The sequence below is a fragment of the Tympanuchus pallidicinctus genome, unplaced genomic scaffold, assembly GCF_026119805.1.
Source record: "Tympanuchus pallidicinctus isolate F22 unplaced genomic scaffold, pur_lepc_1.0 scaffold2, whole genome shotgun sequence".
NCBI classification, from domain to species: Eukaryota; Metazoa; Chordata; class Aves; order Galliformes; family Phasianidae; genus Tympanuchus; species Tympanuchus pallidicinctus.
In genome coordinates, this window is record NW_026294721.1 from 39,352,441 (window position 1) to 39,371,498 (window position 19,058).

The window sequence follows — 19,058 nt, forward strand, 5'->3', positions numbered from 1 at the left end:
GTGTAATAACCACTGAAGTGAAAAGTGAAATGTTCCTGTAATTGAGTCAGAGAATTAAGGTCTACTAAATATCACACCAGCTTTCATACTGTTAGATTTGTGTGATGTGAGTACTTTACAAGAGAAAACAATAGAACGCCTGTCCATATATACAGCTGTAGCAACCATCTTGTGTAAGGAGTGCTGTCATTCTTTGCCTTTGGGCAGTTATCACCAGACTGAGACTAATGCAGATTTAAAAAGCTTTTATTTATTATTCTATTTTTTTTTTTTTTTTTTTGCATGTAATAGAATTGAAAAGTTTCTGGAAAAGCATATTGTTTGACAAAACACTGAAGATTTACGAAACCATGATTCAATAACAAGGGAAAAAAGGTAATGGGCAGGAGAAGCATTTTATCTTTGTATTTTTCTCACTGGCAACCTAGATGGGATTTGAGGGGGAGAGAAGGGAAGAAAAGGAAGAAAAAAAAGGGTTATTTTGTAAACCAATATCATTCTAGTAATATTTCAACTCTTCATATGCTATATAACAATAGATTTTAGGCCACCCACTGAAAAAGCATGATGGTGAAATGGAAGCTAGGTACGTTTTTTTTGTTTGATTGTTTTGTTTTGTTTTGTTCTGTTTTTTTTTAATTTGAAGCAGTTAAATAGGTGAAAGGATGGGGAGAAAGAGATAGATACTGTTACCTACCGTGTCTTAAACACCAATTCCTAACGTCGCTCTGCTCTGGACTATTAGGTTGGCACCCTAAAAAAAAGGAGGACCAACAGTTGTGAAAGAGAAACAAAGGCAGCATCATTGGTAGCATTTTGAGTGGAAACTTCTATGAACTTCAACCCAAGTCTGAGCTTTGGCTCAAAGGATAATTCTCATGATATTTTCTAGCCTCAGAAGCCGTGCACTCTTGTATGATGGATATTTTTCAATCTTGTGAAGGTAGAAAATACTCTTTTAGAGTGAATTACAAAGTAGTTTCTTTCAAGATCTAATATATTTGCCTATGCAATACTTTGGTTATAGGTGAAAAATAGTTGGTTCAGTAAGTAGTTAAAGATACCAGTAGTACAGATCTGTTAATGCTTCCAGTGACAAAGATTGCTCTCTGTAAACTGACAATTTATACTTCCTGCAAATGCTTTGAGCTTACTCAACAATATGGCTACAGATAGGCTTCTCCTGTAGTACAGGGAGTACAGTACATTACTACAGGGAAGAGTAAACAATGAATGAACAGCTGTGTTTGTGGTTCATGTAGCAGAAAAAAATGGAGTGATTGTTCATAGAACATAATCAGCTGGATTCCCCCTACCACTATGTCTGTTTTTTCTAGATATCTCTGATAACTGACCCAGATGCATTCTTCACTGGCAATCATTAGCGTTCTATCAGTGTCTGTTGCACAAAAGGCAGTTTACGCATGCTAGAGATATGGTTTAAACTCTACACAAACACAATTTTCAACTGTGGCTTGTAGGTAACATGCTCTTTCAAAGAAGTCTCTCAACAACCTTATCTAATCCAGAAGTTTTCTCTGCTTTAAGAGGAGGATTGGACTAAATTACTTCCAAACAACATTTCCAAATGAAATTATTCAAGGACTATAACCTGTGACCATTATATGTTCTGTTAAGATGTATTCTAAGTTCTGCAGGCAAATTTATTGCGAGAGCATACAGACACCAAACACTGTAGGCTGCAGAGTCCTGTACTGGATGGTTTCCTAATGAGTTTTCAGTTCCCTGTATACTTTTTTAATTTTTATTTTTTGAAAGGACATAGGAAGTACCTCTTCTCCAAAGCATGTATTGATGTCTGACTGCTTGCAGCACTTGTCAACCATGGCAGTGAAACCATCAGCAATTGTCTTTATTTGTTCTTCTGTCATCTGGGGCTTGCGTTTAATGAGGTTGACAAGCAATCTGAAAACAAAACCACAATATACAGTTAATGCTACCTGTTGACATTTATTTTTTTTTTAAATGGAGTTTTAAAAAATGTCATTCCATGCAGATATATTTCATTTAAGGGGCTTTTTGCCATGTCTAGGGTAGCTTGTGCCTGTTTTTTGTCTCCAAACTCTCAGTCTAACACCACCATCTGCTGCTTTTTCTTTTTCCTTTTTTTTTTTCAAATACAGATGGGAAAGAACTTACTGGAATGATCTGTATGCTGCCTTAACTAAGTACATCCTAAGACTTGCACTGGTAATGGGCTTACACAAAACTGGTCATCTAAGACCCTAATTTCATTTGAAGAAAATACCTCATTTTGCCTCTTCTCATCTACATGATGTTGTGCACTGACACGGTCAGTACAAACACACAGTTTCATCTGGTTTTCTTTACCACCAGTGAATTCCCAGTTAGGCAAAAAGTGAGTGTTTTTGCAGCATACTTGTGTCCCTGCTAACATGTTACACCTTCAAATATCTTCTACAAGGTATTTCCTTTAGCTTACTTCATCTGGCCTAATTCTCGTTCTTCAGCAGGAGCGCTGCACAGTTTTTCATCAAAGCTGAACATATCGGGATTAAATGGTGGAGGAACATATTTGGTATCTACTCCCATAGCAGTGAAACATGGTCTCCTGTTAGAATAGGACTCGCTGCAGCAGTGTGAAACGTTGTCATTTATCGGTGTGGTCTCCTGTTTCCTGCACATATCATTAATCACCATGCTCAGCTGAAAACGAAAGAAGTGCAAACATGTTAAGCATTCTATAATAACAGAAGAAATGTGTGATGTTTGTTTGTGTCAAAACAGGATGCCTAGAAGTGGAAGATCTCCAAACTAAACTCCCGCTCAGAAATGGCATGGTCTTAAAGTCTGAAATGAAATGTGTGTTTCTTGAGTCAGGGATTTCTTAATCTGTAGTCTGGCCGTTTGGTTACAACTGTTAAGCACAGTTTTCTTTTAAGAGACTCTTCAGCTTTTCCAAACATGAGTTCCTACGGACTCAATCAACTGAATTTTGCTTTCCAAGTTCAGCTAAAATTTTCAAAGCTTCCAATCTGAGGGAGCAATTTAGGTTCTCACATTCATTAAAAATGAGTGAGTTTTCAATTCTGTTACGTAGATAATTAGCTTCAGGGCTATGAAAATTAAGTGTCAGCTTACTACCTCACCAGAATTCAATGGTTTTGAGAACAGAAAAAATCTCAAAGAGAAATAAGGAAAATAAACAAGTGTACTCACATAACCCTCAGAACAAGCCATGCGTCTGTCTTCAGAAAGCTGGCAGCACTTAGTACCGATATCTGTCATTTTCTTTCCAATTTTAAGCAAGGCTTCAGTGGGTGCTTGAGGCATTTTCTTAGTGTAGCGGATCAGGATGCTGAAAAAGCACAACAGAATGACTATTCACTCACATCTGAAGAATGTTCTACTGAACTAGACCTGAAAAGTCTGAATACATACTCCCAATGCAGCCAGAATAATAATTGCTTACATGGAAGAAGTACTTATCAGAAAGTACTTACGACTTGAAGAAGTCTCGCTCGCCATGGGCACTGAGAAGATCACAGTTCTTCTTCACAACATCCTGCGTTTCTTTGATATGTTGGTCCAGTTGTTCTTTCTGTAAACAAGTATACGTTTATCAGTAACAGTAGAGAACATCCTGGTAACAATTGTGCAGATAGAGTTTTCGGTCTCTTCTAAAGCTTGCTAGCTCTAAAATACCTGTTACGCAAAGTCAAAGTCCATTTGTTTTGAGTTCCTCTGGAGTAAGGGTCCTTGATTCACATAGGAGAATTCAGTTCTAACAGAAATGTAATTAAAATGGCAGGAAGATTTTTGAAATTTAATTATCCATTGGATCTGCTTCTTAGAGAATATTTGTCTCATCTCCTCTGTTAGAGATTTGTCGTCTATATTCTTAAAATCAAGTGACTATTTCTAAAATGCAAGGCAATCAGCTGTGAGAGGGAACATCTTCTTTCTGTAGCTGGGCCAAAGCTCCCATTGAATCAAATTCTGATGTGATTTGCAGATGATTAAATTCAAGGTCAGGAGACCAAAACTTAGGATTTTCTATGTGAGCTGACCATGCAAGTTTCTATCATAATCAGTGACTAGCTACTCAGTATAAACAGGAGAACAGGTTAATTTGGCTAACTAGCTATTAATTAACTTATTTAGGACAAGCAGTACCACTTTTGAGAGTCAGAGGCATCAGGAAATTGAGTGAAACTAGTCTGAAGTTTTGAGGGTGACCAGTGGAGTTCTGAGATCACTTTATAATGTTGTCATGGGATCTGGACTACTTTGTGTCCCATCAGAATACTAACTTCTCCTGGGGATTAGTCTCTCAAAATGCTTTCTATCTGCTCTTTTATTAAATTGCTTCATTATAGGTATCAGGCAAGCATTTTAATTACATGCAGACAAAACACTGCACTTACAGCATTTGCGTAGCACTCAGGAGGGTTATCAGATTTGCAGCACTTTTCCAGGAGTGATTCAAATCCTTTGGCAACTCTCAGAATCAGCTGTGTGGAGAACTCAGGGTGTCTTCGTGCGTATTCATAAACAAATCTGAAAGACACATGAGCTGACAGCATTAGAGCTCCTGAATATCATGCTGCTTTCCACAAGTACAACATAGTAATCAACAATGACAGTCCCTCAGATGAGATCATGTAAGGTGAACACTTCCTTTTCATATAATGTTTTGGACCACTCTGTTGACTGCCAACAGGACAAATATAAGAGGAATAGAATAGCTTTCCTAGGACAGAATGCTTCTTAAGCAGATAATGCATGTGGACCTGAACAGAAACTCTGAATAAAGGAAAAGCAATGATCAGTTCAGCCTTAATAAGTAGTGCAATGCTGAAGAGGAACAGTCACAAAGCATGAATGAGAAACTAGGACTGAAGTTACATCTGTCCCACTGGATTTCCATATGGTAATCGTAACCTCTTTTCTCCATGCACACTTGAAACACCCAAGAGGACAGGTTTTTGTTGTGTTGTTTTGTTTTTTTTTCCCTTATGGTGCAAAAGGTCCAGAAATGAGAACAAATAATTTAGAAGAATGTTCAGGTACAAGCATGTGTAAAGTTGGGACTACTTACTCTGACAAGAATGCATCATGGCCTGCTTCAAAACTTTTACACAATTCCTTATCTTGTATGTATTTTTCAGCTAATGAGGGAAGATCTGCAGGTTTCTCATCAAATTCTGCATCTATAATACACTGGCCTCGTTCCATAATAGGCTTCTCACAGCAGCCTTTGATTTTACTTGAGAAAACATCTTGTTTAGAGCACATATTGTTCATGACCTCTGCCTGTAAAATTAAAACATAGCCTCAGGCAAGCTATGAAGTAATAATTCAAAGACATATTAATTCAACTCTTCTCTCTTTCAGATTCCTCTCTTTTCATTCAGGTTACTTATTTACTGCGCAGTTTCCTAAACAAGTGTTGTCTCCATAGGAGACGAAATAATTTTAGGGACTGGCATTTTCCTGTGTATGTAGAACGTGTTGTTCTCAGGTGCGAGGAAGAATAAGGTTCCCTCTCTGATCTTAGAACCTTTGAGAAGACAATCTCTGGAAAGGCAGTGAAAGCCACTGAGACTGTCACAAGGGTGACTGACTGATCTCTTCAATCCTGTCACATGGGCAGCTCTGACAGAAGACAAAACATTAAAAGCTCTAGGATTTCATGGAGCCAGCCCAGGACACAAACTGGTTGTAGGTTTAAGAAATATGTCTAATTTCCAGCTGGGCTGGCAGTATTTAGGTAACGCTACTACTGCAGTTTTGCAAATTCTCTTGATTGAGCTGTCCTGCAGAATTTGTTGCAATACAGGAAAGCTGGATTAATGGCAGTATACACATCAGAGCTGCAAAGAATTTCTGGCCTTTTTGCCTCTGATTTCTTTTGCTCTGTTTACAATGGAATTGGAGTAAATGTCATCAAACAAGTCCCATAGTAAATGTTTTTATTTTAACCAAATACCTGTGCTACCGTGTCTGCAACCAGTCCTTGTCCTCGTGATCATAAAGAGCTAGACTTAGAAGTGGTATAGAATCTGTTTCCATTAATAACCATTCCAGCTGTATTCTAGTGGCTGAGGAACCTTTTGGCAGTGTCGAATACAAGCTGCTTGGACTCTGAATAGCTGCTGAAATTTTCTTCCTATTGTTTTTCATGTATTTAAGTACTTTCTGAAGAATACTGAGCTTACCATGTCATCCATGCACTCCACCATGTCCCCTGCACAGCACTCTTTTTCGATCTCCTTGGACTCACGTACAAGTTTAGAAACTTCTGAGAATGGAGCCTTGGGGTATTTTTGGCTTAGGCGAGCAAGTTTTCTAGATAGAAAAGATGAATACACTTGACTCAAAGCTCCACATTGAACAGGAAGTTGCAAGTCACAAATATAATACTGTAGATCAGCAGTGCTCTCACCTAGATTTAATTGTCCAGAAAACAAGGCTTTGTAATTTGTACTTCTGATCTGATCTGTCTATGTAAGAATCGATCTCTGCTGTTTCCTATCTATTTTGAATGACTGTAAAACATCTCTATATTACTAAGCAGAGACTTACAATCAATTGAACTTTTAAATAAAAGTTGGCTACATCTAGTCAGGTTGTCCTAGAAAATTTTATCACACAATTGCAGAAGTTGGAAGGGACCTCAAGAAGTGATTGAGTCCAACCTCCCTGCTAAAGCAGGTACTCTGTAATAGGTCAAACAGGTAGGCGTCCAGCTGGCTCTTGAATATCTCCTCATAAGGAGATTTCACAACCTCTCAGCAACCTGTTCCTGTGCTCTGTCGCCTTCAGAGGTTCTTCTCCATGTTATTCATGTGGAACTTCCTATGTTCAAGTTTTAGGCTCTTACTCCTTGTTCTGTTATTATACACCACTGAGAAGAGCCTGGCCTCATCAGTTTGCTTCCCACCTCCCTTTAGATAATTACAAACATTTTACATATCAGATTTTAGTATGTTGTCCACGGAGTTAAAGTTCTCTGTAGTAAAGCAGGTGATTCATTTTTTAACTGCAAAAGTCTTTCTTAATCTTAAAAATGTGCTGTAGCCAAGAACTGTGATTCTGCCAAATTTGACTGCTCTCAGCTTAGTTTCTTATGTGCCTATTGCTAAAAGCTACAGACATCAGAACGGTTGTAAACTTGGCAAAAAATGTAGGTTAAACACACTGGAACACACTGGTTCTGAGTGATACTTTCTCACATAACTCCACATCTTTTGTATTGATTCTAGGAACGATTTCATTTCTTTGTAATTTGTGTGGCTGACGTTTTTTTTACTACTGCTCACCATCCACTTGGAATACACAGGTTCTACTCTGCATCAACTCTTTATGCAGAAACCTTATTTGAACTAGATTTTACATCTAAAAGTTGAAAAAGAAATCACTGGAGGTGTAGACTGGAAAGACTGACTTTCTAATCTCAACAGTTCTCAGCCGAAGTAAGCAAGAAAGTACCATGACTACAATTTTCAAAGTAAGTATATAGAAGCAAAATATATATGCTGGTATTTTCCTTGTGAGTCATTGCAGACTTAAGTCAACAAGCCCTCTTTTTGTGAAACACTGATTGGAACTTACTGTGCTTGGAAAACTCTATCTCCGAACTTCTTGAAGATTCCACAAGAATATTGGTGCTTTATGCTTATTTTCTTGGCTTTTTCTTTCATGACATTTTCCTGTAGTAACAGGAGGCACAGTGTCACATTAGGCTGACATTTAATGGAATGAGAAAAAGGCAAATCTAAAAATTCCATTTCAGAAACACAAAAGATTCTTATCCAGTTAGCTCTTATAGAAAGCCAAGCAAACTGGGGATTCTTCAGGCAACTCTAACTATGCAGTCCAGCATCTAGCTTCACAGACATATTTACTATGTCTTAAGACATAGTACAATTCACATAATCATAGAATCATAGAATGGTTTAAGTGGGAAGGGACCTTTAAGGTCACCTCGTCCTACCCCGCACCCCGCTATAGATCATGCGGAAGTCACTGGGGGGGAGTTTTGAGACAGACAAAGGGAAAATTTGACTCATGCTAAATATGAAATCTCGTGTACAGTTCTCTAAAAAGCAAAGCTATACGGAAGTAATCTGATCATAATCCTAGGGTTAACGTATGATTAATCCTTCTCTACAAGTACTTCATACAAAAATTTGCATAAGCAGGAACATTCAACCTGTTTCTCACTCTTTCTCTTTCAATTGCTTGTGCAAGGAATAAGGGAGGAATCTCTCATACAACTTTCTGTCGAGAGTAGAAATTGCATGTTGAGAGAGATCTGTTCTTCTCTAGATCCTCTTTGGTTAGCACACCTTCTGTCTACACTTCACCTTTACGTAGCAGCTACTTTGCTTTCACACACAGTGAAAAATATGACCTACCTTGGCGTCCAGGCAAGCACCAATATCACTCTCTTGGCAACAGCTTTGAAGTGCATGTTCGTAATCAGCAGCCAAACTAAGGATTGTAGGGGCAAACATGTAGGGGTTTCTTCTTGCAACAGAATAGATGAAACTATAAGAAAAAGAAAAACATAAGTTATGTACTTCAGTGGCAACAGTAAATGGATTTGAATCTTTTATGGCTTTTATAACTTTTGTTTCTAGTTTAGAAATTTAATGTACTTTTCTATTGTACTCTTCTAGTATGTATAATGCCTACTAATGGTATACGCTGAGCTAAATCTCAGCATTTCCAAAGCAGGACTCCTTAACAGTGATGGAATTATGAAGTCCTTGTATCTTCAGCCACTTTGTTTGATGTATGTATGCTTGTTTTAAATGCATTGTCAAATATTTGAGAATTTTAATTTTGAGCATGAAAAATTAATATGTGGCCGTTTTCCCAGGATTTCATTGTTAATCTTTATTCTCTTTACTCTTATTTTTCTTCATACCCTTTCCAGTTAGAATAGAGGTAGTAGGAAACTGGAGCAAGTAAATTGTTACATTAATATTGGAAAAACTGAAGGTTTTTTTTAAATTTATTTTTTGCAAAATATCCTCAAGGATTTATAAAATGTGATCCCTTAAAGCACATTTTGAATGGAAAAATCTGCTCAGCATAGACTGAAAAAAGTGTGATCAGAACTTTAGATATTTAATGATTGAGCAGCTGTTTTGTGCACGTAAATATTCAACTGCATGTTTACAACTTTTTCATGCCCACACGCTCACTAGACCTTGGGGATCTTTTAGCTAAATACTTAAACAATGCAACAGCAGCATTTTTCTTACTATCCCAGAAATGGCCCTCTGTGGTCCTGGTATTCCTTGCATATCACATCAGAAGCTGGTCTTTGGTATGGCTGAATGAAGTCTGGTTGGGTAACTTTAAACGACAGGAAGCACTCATTTCTTTCAGGATCAGCTTTGCTACAGCAGTCGGCCATTTCACCATATGAGTCACGGAGCTTTTCCACTTGGCAGATTTCATCAAGGATAATGGAAGGCTATAAGGGAGATGGTGAGAGTCAGAATTATTGCTAGAAAGACATTATGTAAAAAGTGTAAGGAACTGTCTATCTACCTGCAAGAGAAAGCCCAGATAAAAAAGTAAGTTTTTACCAGACAATATTTAAACCATAAACCAGAATAATCCATTGCTTTCAATACAATTTCACAAAATTTTGTTTTATGTAGTCCAGTATAAAAACAGTTCGAATGGTTTACTGAAAATATATTTATATTAGTTATAATTAAATAGTGCATGCAAGACAGTGGTCTATTTTTTCTTGTAATCTGACTAGGGAATTCAGAATAATCGAAGCAGGGTTTGATGTTCTACTTGACAATCACCTTGGGAAGCCTTTAGGGAGAATTACTGTAGTCATAATGTTTGATTTGAACATAGGAGTTGAGAAGGGCACTAGCACCTAACTTTCTTCAGGGCCTGGCTGAACCTGCTAGGTATCTAAGGATCTTATGTACCTGGAGACATCTTTTGATACCCGATCTTAGCAATTTTTTTCAAAAAATTTTACTAGAGTATGTTGAATTACCACAGATATCTTTTCAAGATACCTCATGTTAAAACCCCTATGCTTAGGTTGCTGTAATTCTTAGCATCACATGTTTTCCAGTCAGCAAACAAATAACATGTATTTGTGGACAATGCAAAACTTCATGTACTGAAATCTGCTTTTTGGGCTCCAAAGTGTTGCTCCATTAATTATTGTGGCACTTCTGAAGGACAGAACTTCATAACAAGTTCTTTGCTTCAGCACAAAAATCTGATTGGCATTGGCTGATGACAACAGGAATACCCAAAAGGATAAAGTATAGGTACCAGGGTGAGGATGACTTTGATAGCTGCATAGAATGAGGTGAAACACAGTACCAAAGGATTCACTGCCTACCAGTGACTTTGAGCATTCAGGAGCATCTTCATTGGCCGCACATTTTTGTGCCAGATCAACAACATCCTTCACAAGCTTTGACAGTCCATCATAAGAACACCTCTGGAGATACTGGGCAAATGTGATCAGGGCACTGAAACAGAAAGCATATTTTGCAATATGGAGATAAGAAATATAAATAACAAAATTATTTCTTCAAACAATTTCTTCAAACACTTAAAAAGAGCAGCAAGAAGATCATAGTAATGGATCTTGTACTCTTGATCTTCTCATTTCCTTTCTGTAAAATATTTTTGACCTTTACTCCCCAGTAATGAATGTTTTGAATAATAGATTGGTATAATCAAGGAAAAGACTGTGATTTTAATTTTCTGCCAATTTCATGCCAGTATACTTATACTGCTCTTTTTGCCATTGTTACAAGTGACGATCTGCAGGCTGTCTTTTAAAAATGGTTCTGTTCCTGCAAGAACTAGTTTGCCACTCATAACTTTTTGACAGAACTTACCTATTTTGCCATTCCCAAAATCTGTTTCAGAAGAAAACTATTGAATTGTTTCAGAATACCTGCCAGAAGTTTGGGGTTTGAGGTGTTTATTTGTCTGTTTTTGTTTTTTTGGTAATATAATATTCCAGAGCTTTTTCTCTCCATCCAAAGGTTACCAAAACTGTCTTATTCACATCTATTTTCCTTATACATGAGGAACACAAGTTTCCTAATAAGGTTTGCATGGGATGGTGTTCCCAGAGAACAAGAAAGTCATCATGACTTTTGCGGCTCATAAAACATCTGTAGGCTTTGTATGAGAAGACATTCAGTGTGCTTTAGTTTCCCTTTTTTATCCATGTCCAATATTAATAGAGATGGAAAACAATCAGAAAATGTAAGCTGATCATTCACTTACACTGCCTTAAATGTCTCTTCCTTCAAATCATTGTAGCGATGGGCAATTTCACTCTTGTGCTCTAGGGAAAAACAAAACAAAACCAATAAGCAGTGATGCTTACTGTCACAAGCAAGACCCCATTTTTAAAGAGTAATTCTGTCCACTTCAGGCCAGGTTTTCACAAGTGTGCAGCATGAACACAGCTCTTGCGTTTCAGGGAGTAAGATCATTATTTGTCTGTTTGGAACAGACCAAACTAATGCTGAGCAGTAGTGAACTTCCCATCTTTGGGTACGGTGTCCCATGTATCAAGGAATATCAATCTAAAGGTTTCTTCAGGCCATCTCAAATTCTTCGCTGTCTCAGATGACCATTTATCTGCAGATACCCGCAGACTTTCGAGAGTAGTACAAGTGTATAATTTTGGGGGTTTTAATACAATATTCACCTCTGTAATTATATTCAGAAATCAAATATTCAAAATGGGTGCTGCAACTTAAGGATCAGCAAATATGCTTTGCATAACCAACAACATGAACGTGCCCACTCTACAAATAAAGGAATGCGGCATCAGCTGGATTAGAGTAAGCATTAATAGGTTTTTCTTTCTTCAAACAGGGCAGATTCATACTCTTGTTTCACTTAAGGCATACCATCTGTGCTTATCCAAAAAGGAAAACAGGTGAGACCTTTCATTGGGTTCTGATGGTAATAAATATATCTTGTGGTTATACCTTGCTCACAGTTAAGAAGGCTTTCCAAAAACAAACTGAGGCAGATGGCCACAGTAATGACTGAGCTACTAAAACAGGACAGTCATTTGTTCTAGAAATGCCATTCAGAAGCACTTAAAAAAACATGAGGAAGAATTCCTTTACCTGAACTAAAGGAAAATGTTTTCAAAAATGAAGAATTGTCAGTAGACCTGATTTGATAATAAGGATTTCAGTGCTAAAAAGTGTAATGTGCATCAGTTGCTGTTCACTGGTATTTTTAACCAGTTCCTGAAAACTCAGTTTTGTTAAACTTGTGTATTTTCATGTTTCAAACTAAAATTAAAAATACTAGTGAAAAATTTTCTAGGTCTGCCTACAGAAACTCTTGTTTGGCTAAGCCATAAAATTTAATAGCATGGGGGAAAACAACACAGTAGGTTTTTAGCTAGGCTTCCTTTCAGCCGAGACAGAGATGCAGATTTTTAAATTTTTGACCTATTTGCGTGAAAACCATGAACTGACATTGGTGAGGAGCTCAATTACATACGGTCATTCAAAAAGATCTGCACATCTACTTGCTCGGTGCTGGAAAATAACAGGATGTGAATGATCAACATCTGATCATATAATTCACTTTGCAACACAAAGAGACACATCACAAAACTTACTCTATTATGTAATTGTCCAGAGTGTTCTACCTACCCCTCAAGATTTCCTCATACAGCTTATTTTCAAGCCAGTCTTTTCATCAAATTGCATCAAAGTCATTAAGTCAGTATAACAAAGAAAATAAGGGCAGTTAATTAGTGTTTTCTTACCTGCGTCACGAGCAACTCTTTGCAGATTCCTGGATGTTGCTGAACTGAAGAGGAAAATGAATGAAATTAATGTTACCCACTTCATGGCTGCAGATTATGATGCAGGCTAAATTATTCAAAATGCTAGGATGATTGAAGGGAAATCATTTTCTTATATACCTTTTACTGACTGCTTCTGTAAAATATTAACCGTAGAGCTGGCAACTGTAGATTTCCATTTGGCCTGAAGATTACAAAACTTGGAGTGTCCTTGCCAAAAATGAATTTGATATTATTTGTTTATTATGTTTTCCTCTGGACCTTTTTGTCCTGAAAAGGTCCTCAAAAGGACCTTCCAGCATCCAAACAGATAAAGTTTTGCGTAAATTTCCTTATCAAATTACAAACAAGGAGTTCAAGGCATCGCACTAAAATGTCATCGTCTAACCCTATAGCTGTGCTTCTTTTTTTGCTACTATTTGTTCAAAAGCACAGCAGGTTTGTGTTGTACAGTAATAATTCACCCAGTTAGGGCTGAGTTTGCATACTCGCTCAAATCAGAGAATTTTAGTTTTAAATCCCCTTACAAAGATGAGATAGCAGCTTACTTAGGATAGTTTCTACATGCTGTCAATCCTTCAGGGACAGAGATAAATGTTTAAGAAGGGTATATACTGTGCTCCTCACCTTGGAATGGTACAAGGAACACAAGTGAATCTAGTCTTTAATTTTATATAAAAAATTATATATTGGTAAAATATAACGATCAGCACAAAGGTACAGATACACAGCATCTCCAATTTTAATTGACCTCTGAATTCTTAGAGAAGGTAAGAGTGTGACAGCAACGTATCTGAATCTCACAATACATGTAGGACCAGGGTGGAACAATTTCATTCACACAACAGAGCAGTATCAAGTAAACTGAAAAAGGTGCTTTTATATTATGTAAGACCTCATCTCATCCCAAGTTTCTCAACATAGGCTTAAGGAACATCCAAAAGGAAGGCTGCTCGACACCAAAAAAGATGATTTGAGCACTTGATTTGATAGCTTTCATTCTGGTTTCCTGAGGGTAGTGATATTCATCAGGACACGAAAAAACTGCCAAATAGATATGTAAACATTTGCACATTGCTGATACTTAATATTTTTTGTAATGAAGTCTCATTTACACTGACATAATTCCAAGAGTATTCTCTTTGTTATGCTCTGGTCTCCTTTTTATGAGGTTTATATTGATTAATCAGTAATTTAGAAGATCAGACACAGGTAGAACTGTGAAGTTTTCCCTAAGTCCCTGGGCATGGTATAAAATGTAAAATACTTTTGCAGAATATTTAATGAAAGGCTTTGAAGAAATATGAAGTGTAAGACTGGATCCTTACTGAGTGCAAAGTGATACATTTCTGCAGGAGAAAATAATATAAACAGCCCATTTCAATACTTTTTTGTTTTTTTAACAGGGTGCTGGGAAAGAGCATAGAACAGAGCTGAACTATATATAATTTACAGTGAATAGTTTGAGCAGGCAGAAACCAATAGCTGCCTGCTAACATTTCAGTCAGTCTCTAAGTTTCTTTGTTAGACCATCTTTAATACAGAATGTAGAGAAGTATTTTCAGCTGTTGTTGGCAATTATTTAAGAGCTGAAAAAATTTCCTCTGGAGGGTCAACTCCATGATCTTCCCAGGCACAGTGAGGCTCACCGGCCACTGGTTCCTGGAATCTTCCTTTCACCCTATCTTAAAAGTGAGAGTGATGCTTCCCTTTTTCCAGTCAGTGGGGACTTATCCTGACAGCCATGATTTTTTCAAATATGATGGAAACTGGCCTGGTTCCTTCAGGACCCTGGGATGCATGTTGTCCAGCCCATAGATTTTTACACAGCCTCATGAGGCTGTTTTGAACCTGCTCTCCTCTTGCAGTGGGAGGGATTTTGCTTTCCTGACCTCTGCCCAGAGGTTCAGGGACACAGCAGGCGTGGGAAGCCCAACTGTTAGTGAAGACTGAGGTGAAAAACTCCCTGATTACTGCAGCCTTCTCCATGTCTGTTGAAGCCAGTTCTCCCTTCTCTTTTATGAGAGGAGGTACACTCTCCTTTGCCTGTCTCTTCTGTTCAGTGTACTGATAGAATTCCTTCTTGTTATTTTTCACATCCCTCATCAAGTTTAGTTTCATCTGTGCCTTGGCATTCCTGATCCCTTCTCTGCATGTCCATCTGTATTTTCTTCCCGGGCTACCCAACCACACTTCCACTGCTCATACTTTTCCTTTTTTTCCCTCAGTCTGACTTGCTCAGCCATGGTGGTATCCTGCATCTTCTGCTTGATTTATTCTGCTGGGGGATGGAGACCACTTGTGCTCTCAAAAGGGTGTTCTAGAAAAGTTACCAGCTCTGTTCTATTCCTGTGCCCCTAAGAACAGCTTCCCAGGAGATCTCATCCAACAACTCCTTTAGCAGATATAAGTTCACTCTCCTGAAGTTGAGGGTAAACTGTGTTCTTCTATTTCATTCATTTTAATTACAGTTAGAAATTTCACTGAGATAATATCATGCTATATGATGAAGTCCCTTATTTTTGTCACTATCAAATGCAGCAAAGATATGATCTACAACAGTAGTTGTCCTGTCTATACATATGCTAAAAATGCTCTGGGTAGATAGTATTCCCTTCTATGAACTTAAAATTTAAACACTTAGTAACTTCACATCAAATACAGTGTTGAAATGGATAGGCTTATTTAGTTTCTGGCAATGACTACTTGTTGTCCTTCCTTCTTTCCAAATTTTCTTTCCATCATCTCCTCTCATTTTTCTGATTTTACTGCTCCTGTCCCATACAACTTCAATGTTAATTGCACTAGTTCAGTAAAATGCTTTTCAAAATATACGTGAATATGAATATATGCTTCCAGTGCAGACAATGTTTGGGCAGGTAGATTAAGACAGAGAAGAGACTGCAGAGCCTTAAAACTGTGTTAATGCAAGAATGTTGCAGAAGCGGAAACAAAACCCTACAAGATGTTTTAGCAATTATAAATCTTAATCTTCAGGATTCCCCAAATGGGGACTACTGGAAGTTGAGGGGAAGAGGGAATTGCAGAACTTGAGCGGCTTCTCTAAGAGACTGCAAAGTGAATGGATTTCCAGACTGGCTATTCCAGGAGCTCTCCTGCTGCTGCCCTCTGCTCTAGCTTGCAAAGTGTCAGTGAAAAGAAGGGTGTTGCTTTTAATAAGTTTCTCCCATTGGTGGTTAGGTTTCAATGCCCATGCTTATTCTCAGTGTGTAGTCAGAGGGGTCATCATCTGCCTCGCAACTCGCTGCTTCTGCTAGCTAGTAACCTGCTACCTCTGGGCAAGGTCTTGTACTTCCTACTCAAGTCTTTCACTCTATTTTTTTTTCTTCACAACGCTGTATTATTCCAGCTGAGAGTTGTGTGAATTTTCAGTTTTCTGGAAGTTTTGCAAAAGCAAAAAAAATTATTTTGTTTCTGATCTTGAATTTTTGAATTGAATGATGTGCCTAGGCATAAAATATTTTCAAGTAATTTTAGTAAGAAAAATGTCAATACAATGCATTTTACTGTTAAAAAGACTGGTCTGTTTTCCATGAATAACCACATAAAAATTGGATGCCTCTACTTTTCTCTTTTCCAACTCTGCAACTAGGAATTAAAGTTGATCTTGAAGAGGATAGTAGTGGAAAACCAGGTTAGCAGAAAAGCAGACCAGGCTTGTCAGCATGTCAGAAATTGGGATTATTTTCAGGTGGTTATAGAAAAAATCCCAGCCTCCTGGAGGATAATGGAAATTCTGTCAGTCCGGACCTTTTGGAACTGTAGGAACTGTGGTGCTTTACTCTATTAAAATCCAAGGAAAGAGTCTGTAATTGATTTTACTGACCATATTTTCTTGTAAAAGAACAAGACCTTACTAAAATGTGCATCTTCTCTGTTAACCTGTAACCCTTCAGACTGGCTGAAAACTACTAGTGAAAACTAATAGTGAGAGGTAGAATGATGAATAAATAAGGTTAACCATACTTATCCAAGAGCTCAAGTAAAATGAATGGAAGGAGCTGCCTCAGCAATCCACCAAGTATTTTCTGAACCAAAAAAGCCAGTGTAGAAATAGAAAATAACTGCTACATTACAAACATGAGCCTGATCAACCTGAGACTTGAACCTGTCTTTCCTTTCAAATCCTAAGAGAATGTTCAGTGAGATATAAACAAATAATTAGGTGTATTGTTAATAATCCTAAAGTATAAATGTAAAATGCATCCAGACTGGAACACTGCTTAGGTCATAGCAATGAAAAAATGTGGTAGTGACAACTCATCCTCTTGAAATGTTCAAAGGCTGTATCAAAGCAGTCTGAAGAAAATGACAGCTACAGACTGGAGACTAAAGTTTTTTCTGTTACAATGAAATTTAGCACACAAAGAATCACAGAATCACAGAATGGCTCAAGGATCATGAATCTCCAACCCCCCTGCCACAGGCAGGGCCACCAGCCTCCCCATTTAATGCTAGACCAGGTTTCCCAAGGCCCCATCCAGCCTGGCCTTGAACACCTCCAGGGATGGGGCATCCACAACCTCTCTGGGCAGCCTGCTCCAGCACCTCACCACTCTCTCTGTAAAGAACTGCCCCCTGACATCCAACCTAAGTCTTCCCTCCCTCAACTTCAAACCATTTCCCCTTGTCCTGCAGTTATCTACCCTTTCAAAGAGTTGATTCCCCTCCTGTTTGTAGGCTCCCTTTATGTACTGAAAGGCTGCAATGAGGTCACCCCACAGCCTTCTTTTCTCCAGGCTGAACAAGCCCAGCTCCCTCAGCCTGTCTTTGTTGGGGAGGTGCTCCAGTCCCCTGATCATCTTTGTGGCTCCCCTCTGGACCCTCTCCAACAGCTCCCTGTCTTTCTTGTACTGGGGGCTCCAGACCTGCACACAGTACTCCAGATGGGGCCTCACAAGAGCAGAGCAGATGGGGACAATCACCTCCCTGTCCCTGCTGGCCACCCCTCTTCTGATGGAGCCCAGGATACCATTTGCTTTCCAAGCTGCAAGGGCACACTGCTGGCTCATGTGAAGTTTTTCATCTATCAAGAACCCCCGGTCCTTCTCTGCAGGGCTGCTCTCAAGGACCGCTCCTTCCAGTCTGTATGGATGCCTGGGATTCCTCCAGCCCAAGTGCAAAACTTTGCACTTTGCCAGACAAAGGTCTGTTGCATCTTGAGAGCTACCTGGAATTTTCCCCTGCAGCATTGTGCAGTGTTAGCAAGAACAGTACTGTCCCCCTGGAGTTAATATGTAAGTTTGTAATACAGGGTCCATGTTTATTTCTAGATATCTTCTGTTGTCTGTCCTGTGCTTCATGCCAACATTTCATATTACTGCTGAAAAAGAGATTTGAACACCCATGCTGATGTTTGTTTAGCAGTATTAAGTATTATACGGAGCTTTTTGTTGCTCAATTCTTCCAGTATTGCTCCAAGTAAACTTCCAACAAAGCTGTCCTAGTATTACAGAAAGGAACATATAAATTGCATTTTAAGATGGATGCATTTGCACATACATTAAGAGAACATGCACATTTTTATGTAAACTACAGCTAGCAACAGGTATTACTATGTGGGGACTATGTGTTAGTGGTGTTCAGTTTAGGAGACATAAGGACAATTATTTGAAATTTAATTGATGTGGAACAGAGGACACGCCTCTTTACACTACATGGTATCATAGAAATATTTAAAGTGAACGGCTAGATACAAAGTAGGTAACTTCATTAGGGATACCTACTTAAGCAACTCATGTCTGCATGTGGACAGGCTTCATTTTGTGCTATCAGCTATTTTATGCTGAATACAACATGATCACTAGGGATGAAGAGATGCCATGAACATCAGTAGTTCTTTTGGACATTCTGAACCATGAAGCTTAAAATAAAACCTTCATTGGGACTAATATTACTAGTAAAAACTACATATATCTAAATCATAATGTGCTAAAATTACGTTTTTAGAGTAACAAACTTGATATATCATTGTAAGAACAACTGCTGGAGCACTTCTAGGACATAAGTCCTTAGCAAAGTGATTGTTCAAACCTCCTAATTCCCTCAGCTTTATTTTTTCATTTGTTGGTTTTAATTTGTTGTTCAAGACCAGAAGTTTTTTGTGTGAATGGACACTGAGCTATAAGCCAAATCTCAAGATGTCCGTGTGCCAAAACTACATCTACTGTCAATAACCACAGCTGTTTCGGACTAG

General features: G+C 38.2%; 1 protein-coding gene across 2 annotated transcripts; it reads right to left on the reverse strand.

Annotated features, from left to right (window-relative positions):
• Positions 1 to 228: 228 nt before the first annotated feature.
• On the reverse strand, positions 229 to 12,944 carry LOC128080712 (albumin). Of its 2 annotated transcripts, none has more exons than XM_052683237.1 (15): positions 12,803 to 12,944; positions 11,287 to 11,347; positions 10,382 to 10,514; positions 9,261 to 9,475; positions 8,406 to 8,538; positions 7,600 to 7,697; positions 6,204 to 6,333; positions 5,084 to 5,298; positions 4,410 to 4,542; positions 3,486 to 3,583; positions 3,202 to 3,340; positions 2,465 to 2,688; positions 1,794 to 1,926; positions 698 to 754; positions 229 to 424 (listed from the first exon to the last, which is right to left on the reverse strand). In XM_052683237.1, exons 1-14 carry the CDS (start codon positions 12,885 to 12,887, stop codon positions 704 to 706), a joined length of 1,848 nt encoding a protein of 615 aa, XP_052539197.1. In that variant the 5' UTR covers positions 12,888 to 12,944; the 3' UTR covers positions 229 to 424; positions 698 to 703. The 2 variants fall into 2 exon arrangements, with proteins under 2 accessions (XP_052539197.1, XP_052539196.1); XM_052683236.1 differs by having other exon boundaries at positions 7,600 to 7,730.
• Positions 12,945 to 19,058: the final 6,114 nt, after the last annotated feature.

What these genes read in the sequence shown, in the direction of transcription:
- LOC128080712 (XM_052683236.1), bottom strand. Translation starts at nt 12,887, where the DNA reads ATGAAGTGGGTAACATTAATTTCATTCATTTTCCTCTTCAGTTCAGCA. An exon ending in GAGCGAGACTTCTTCAAGTC is followed by an intron (nt 3,341 to 3,485) that starts GTAAGTACTTTC and finishes GTGCTTTTTCAG; the next exon opens with CATCCTGATCCGCTACACTA. An exon ending in ATACATGCTTTGGAGAAGAG is followed by an intron (nt 755 to 1,793) that starts GTACTTCCTATG and finishes CCTTTTTTTTAG; the next exon opens with GGTGCCAACCTAATAGTCCA.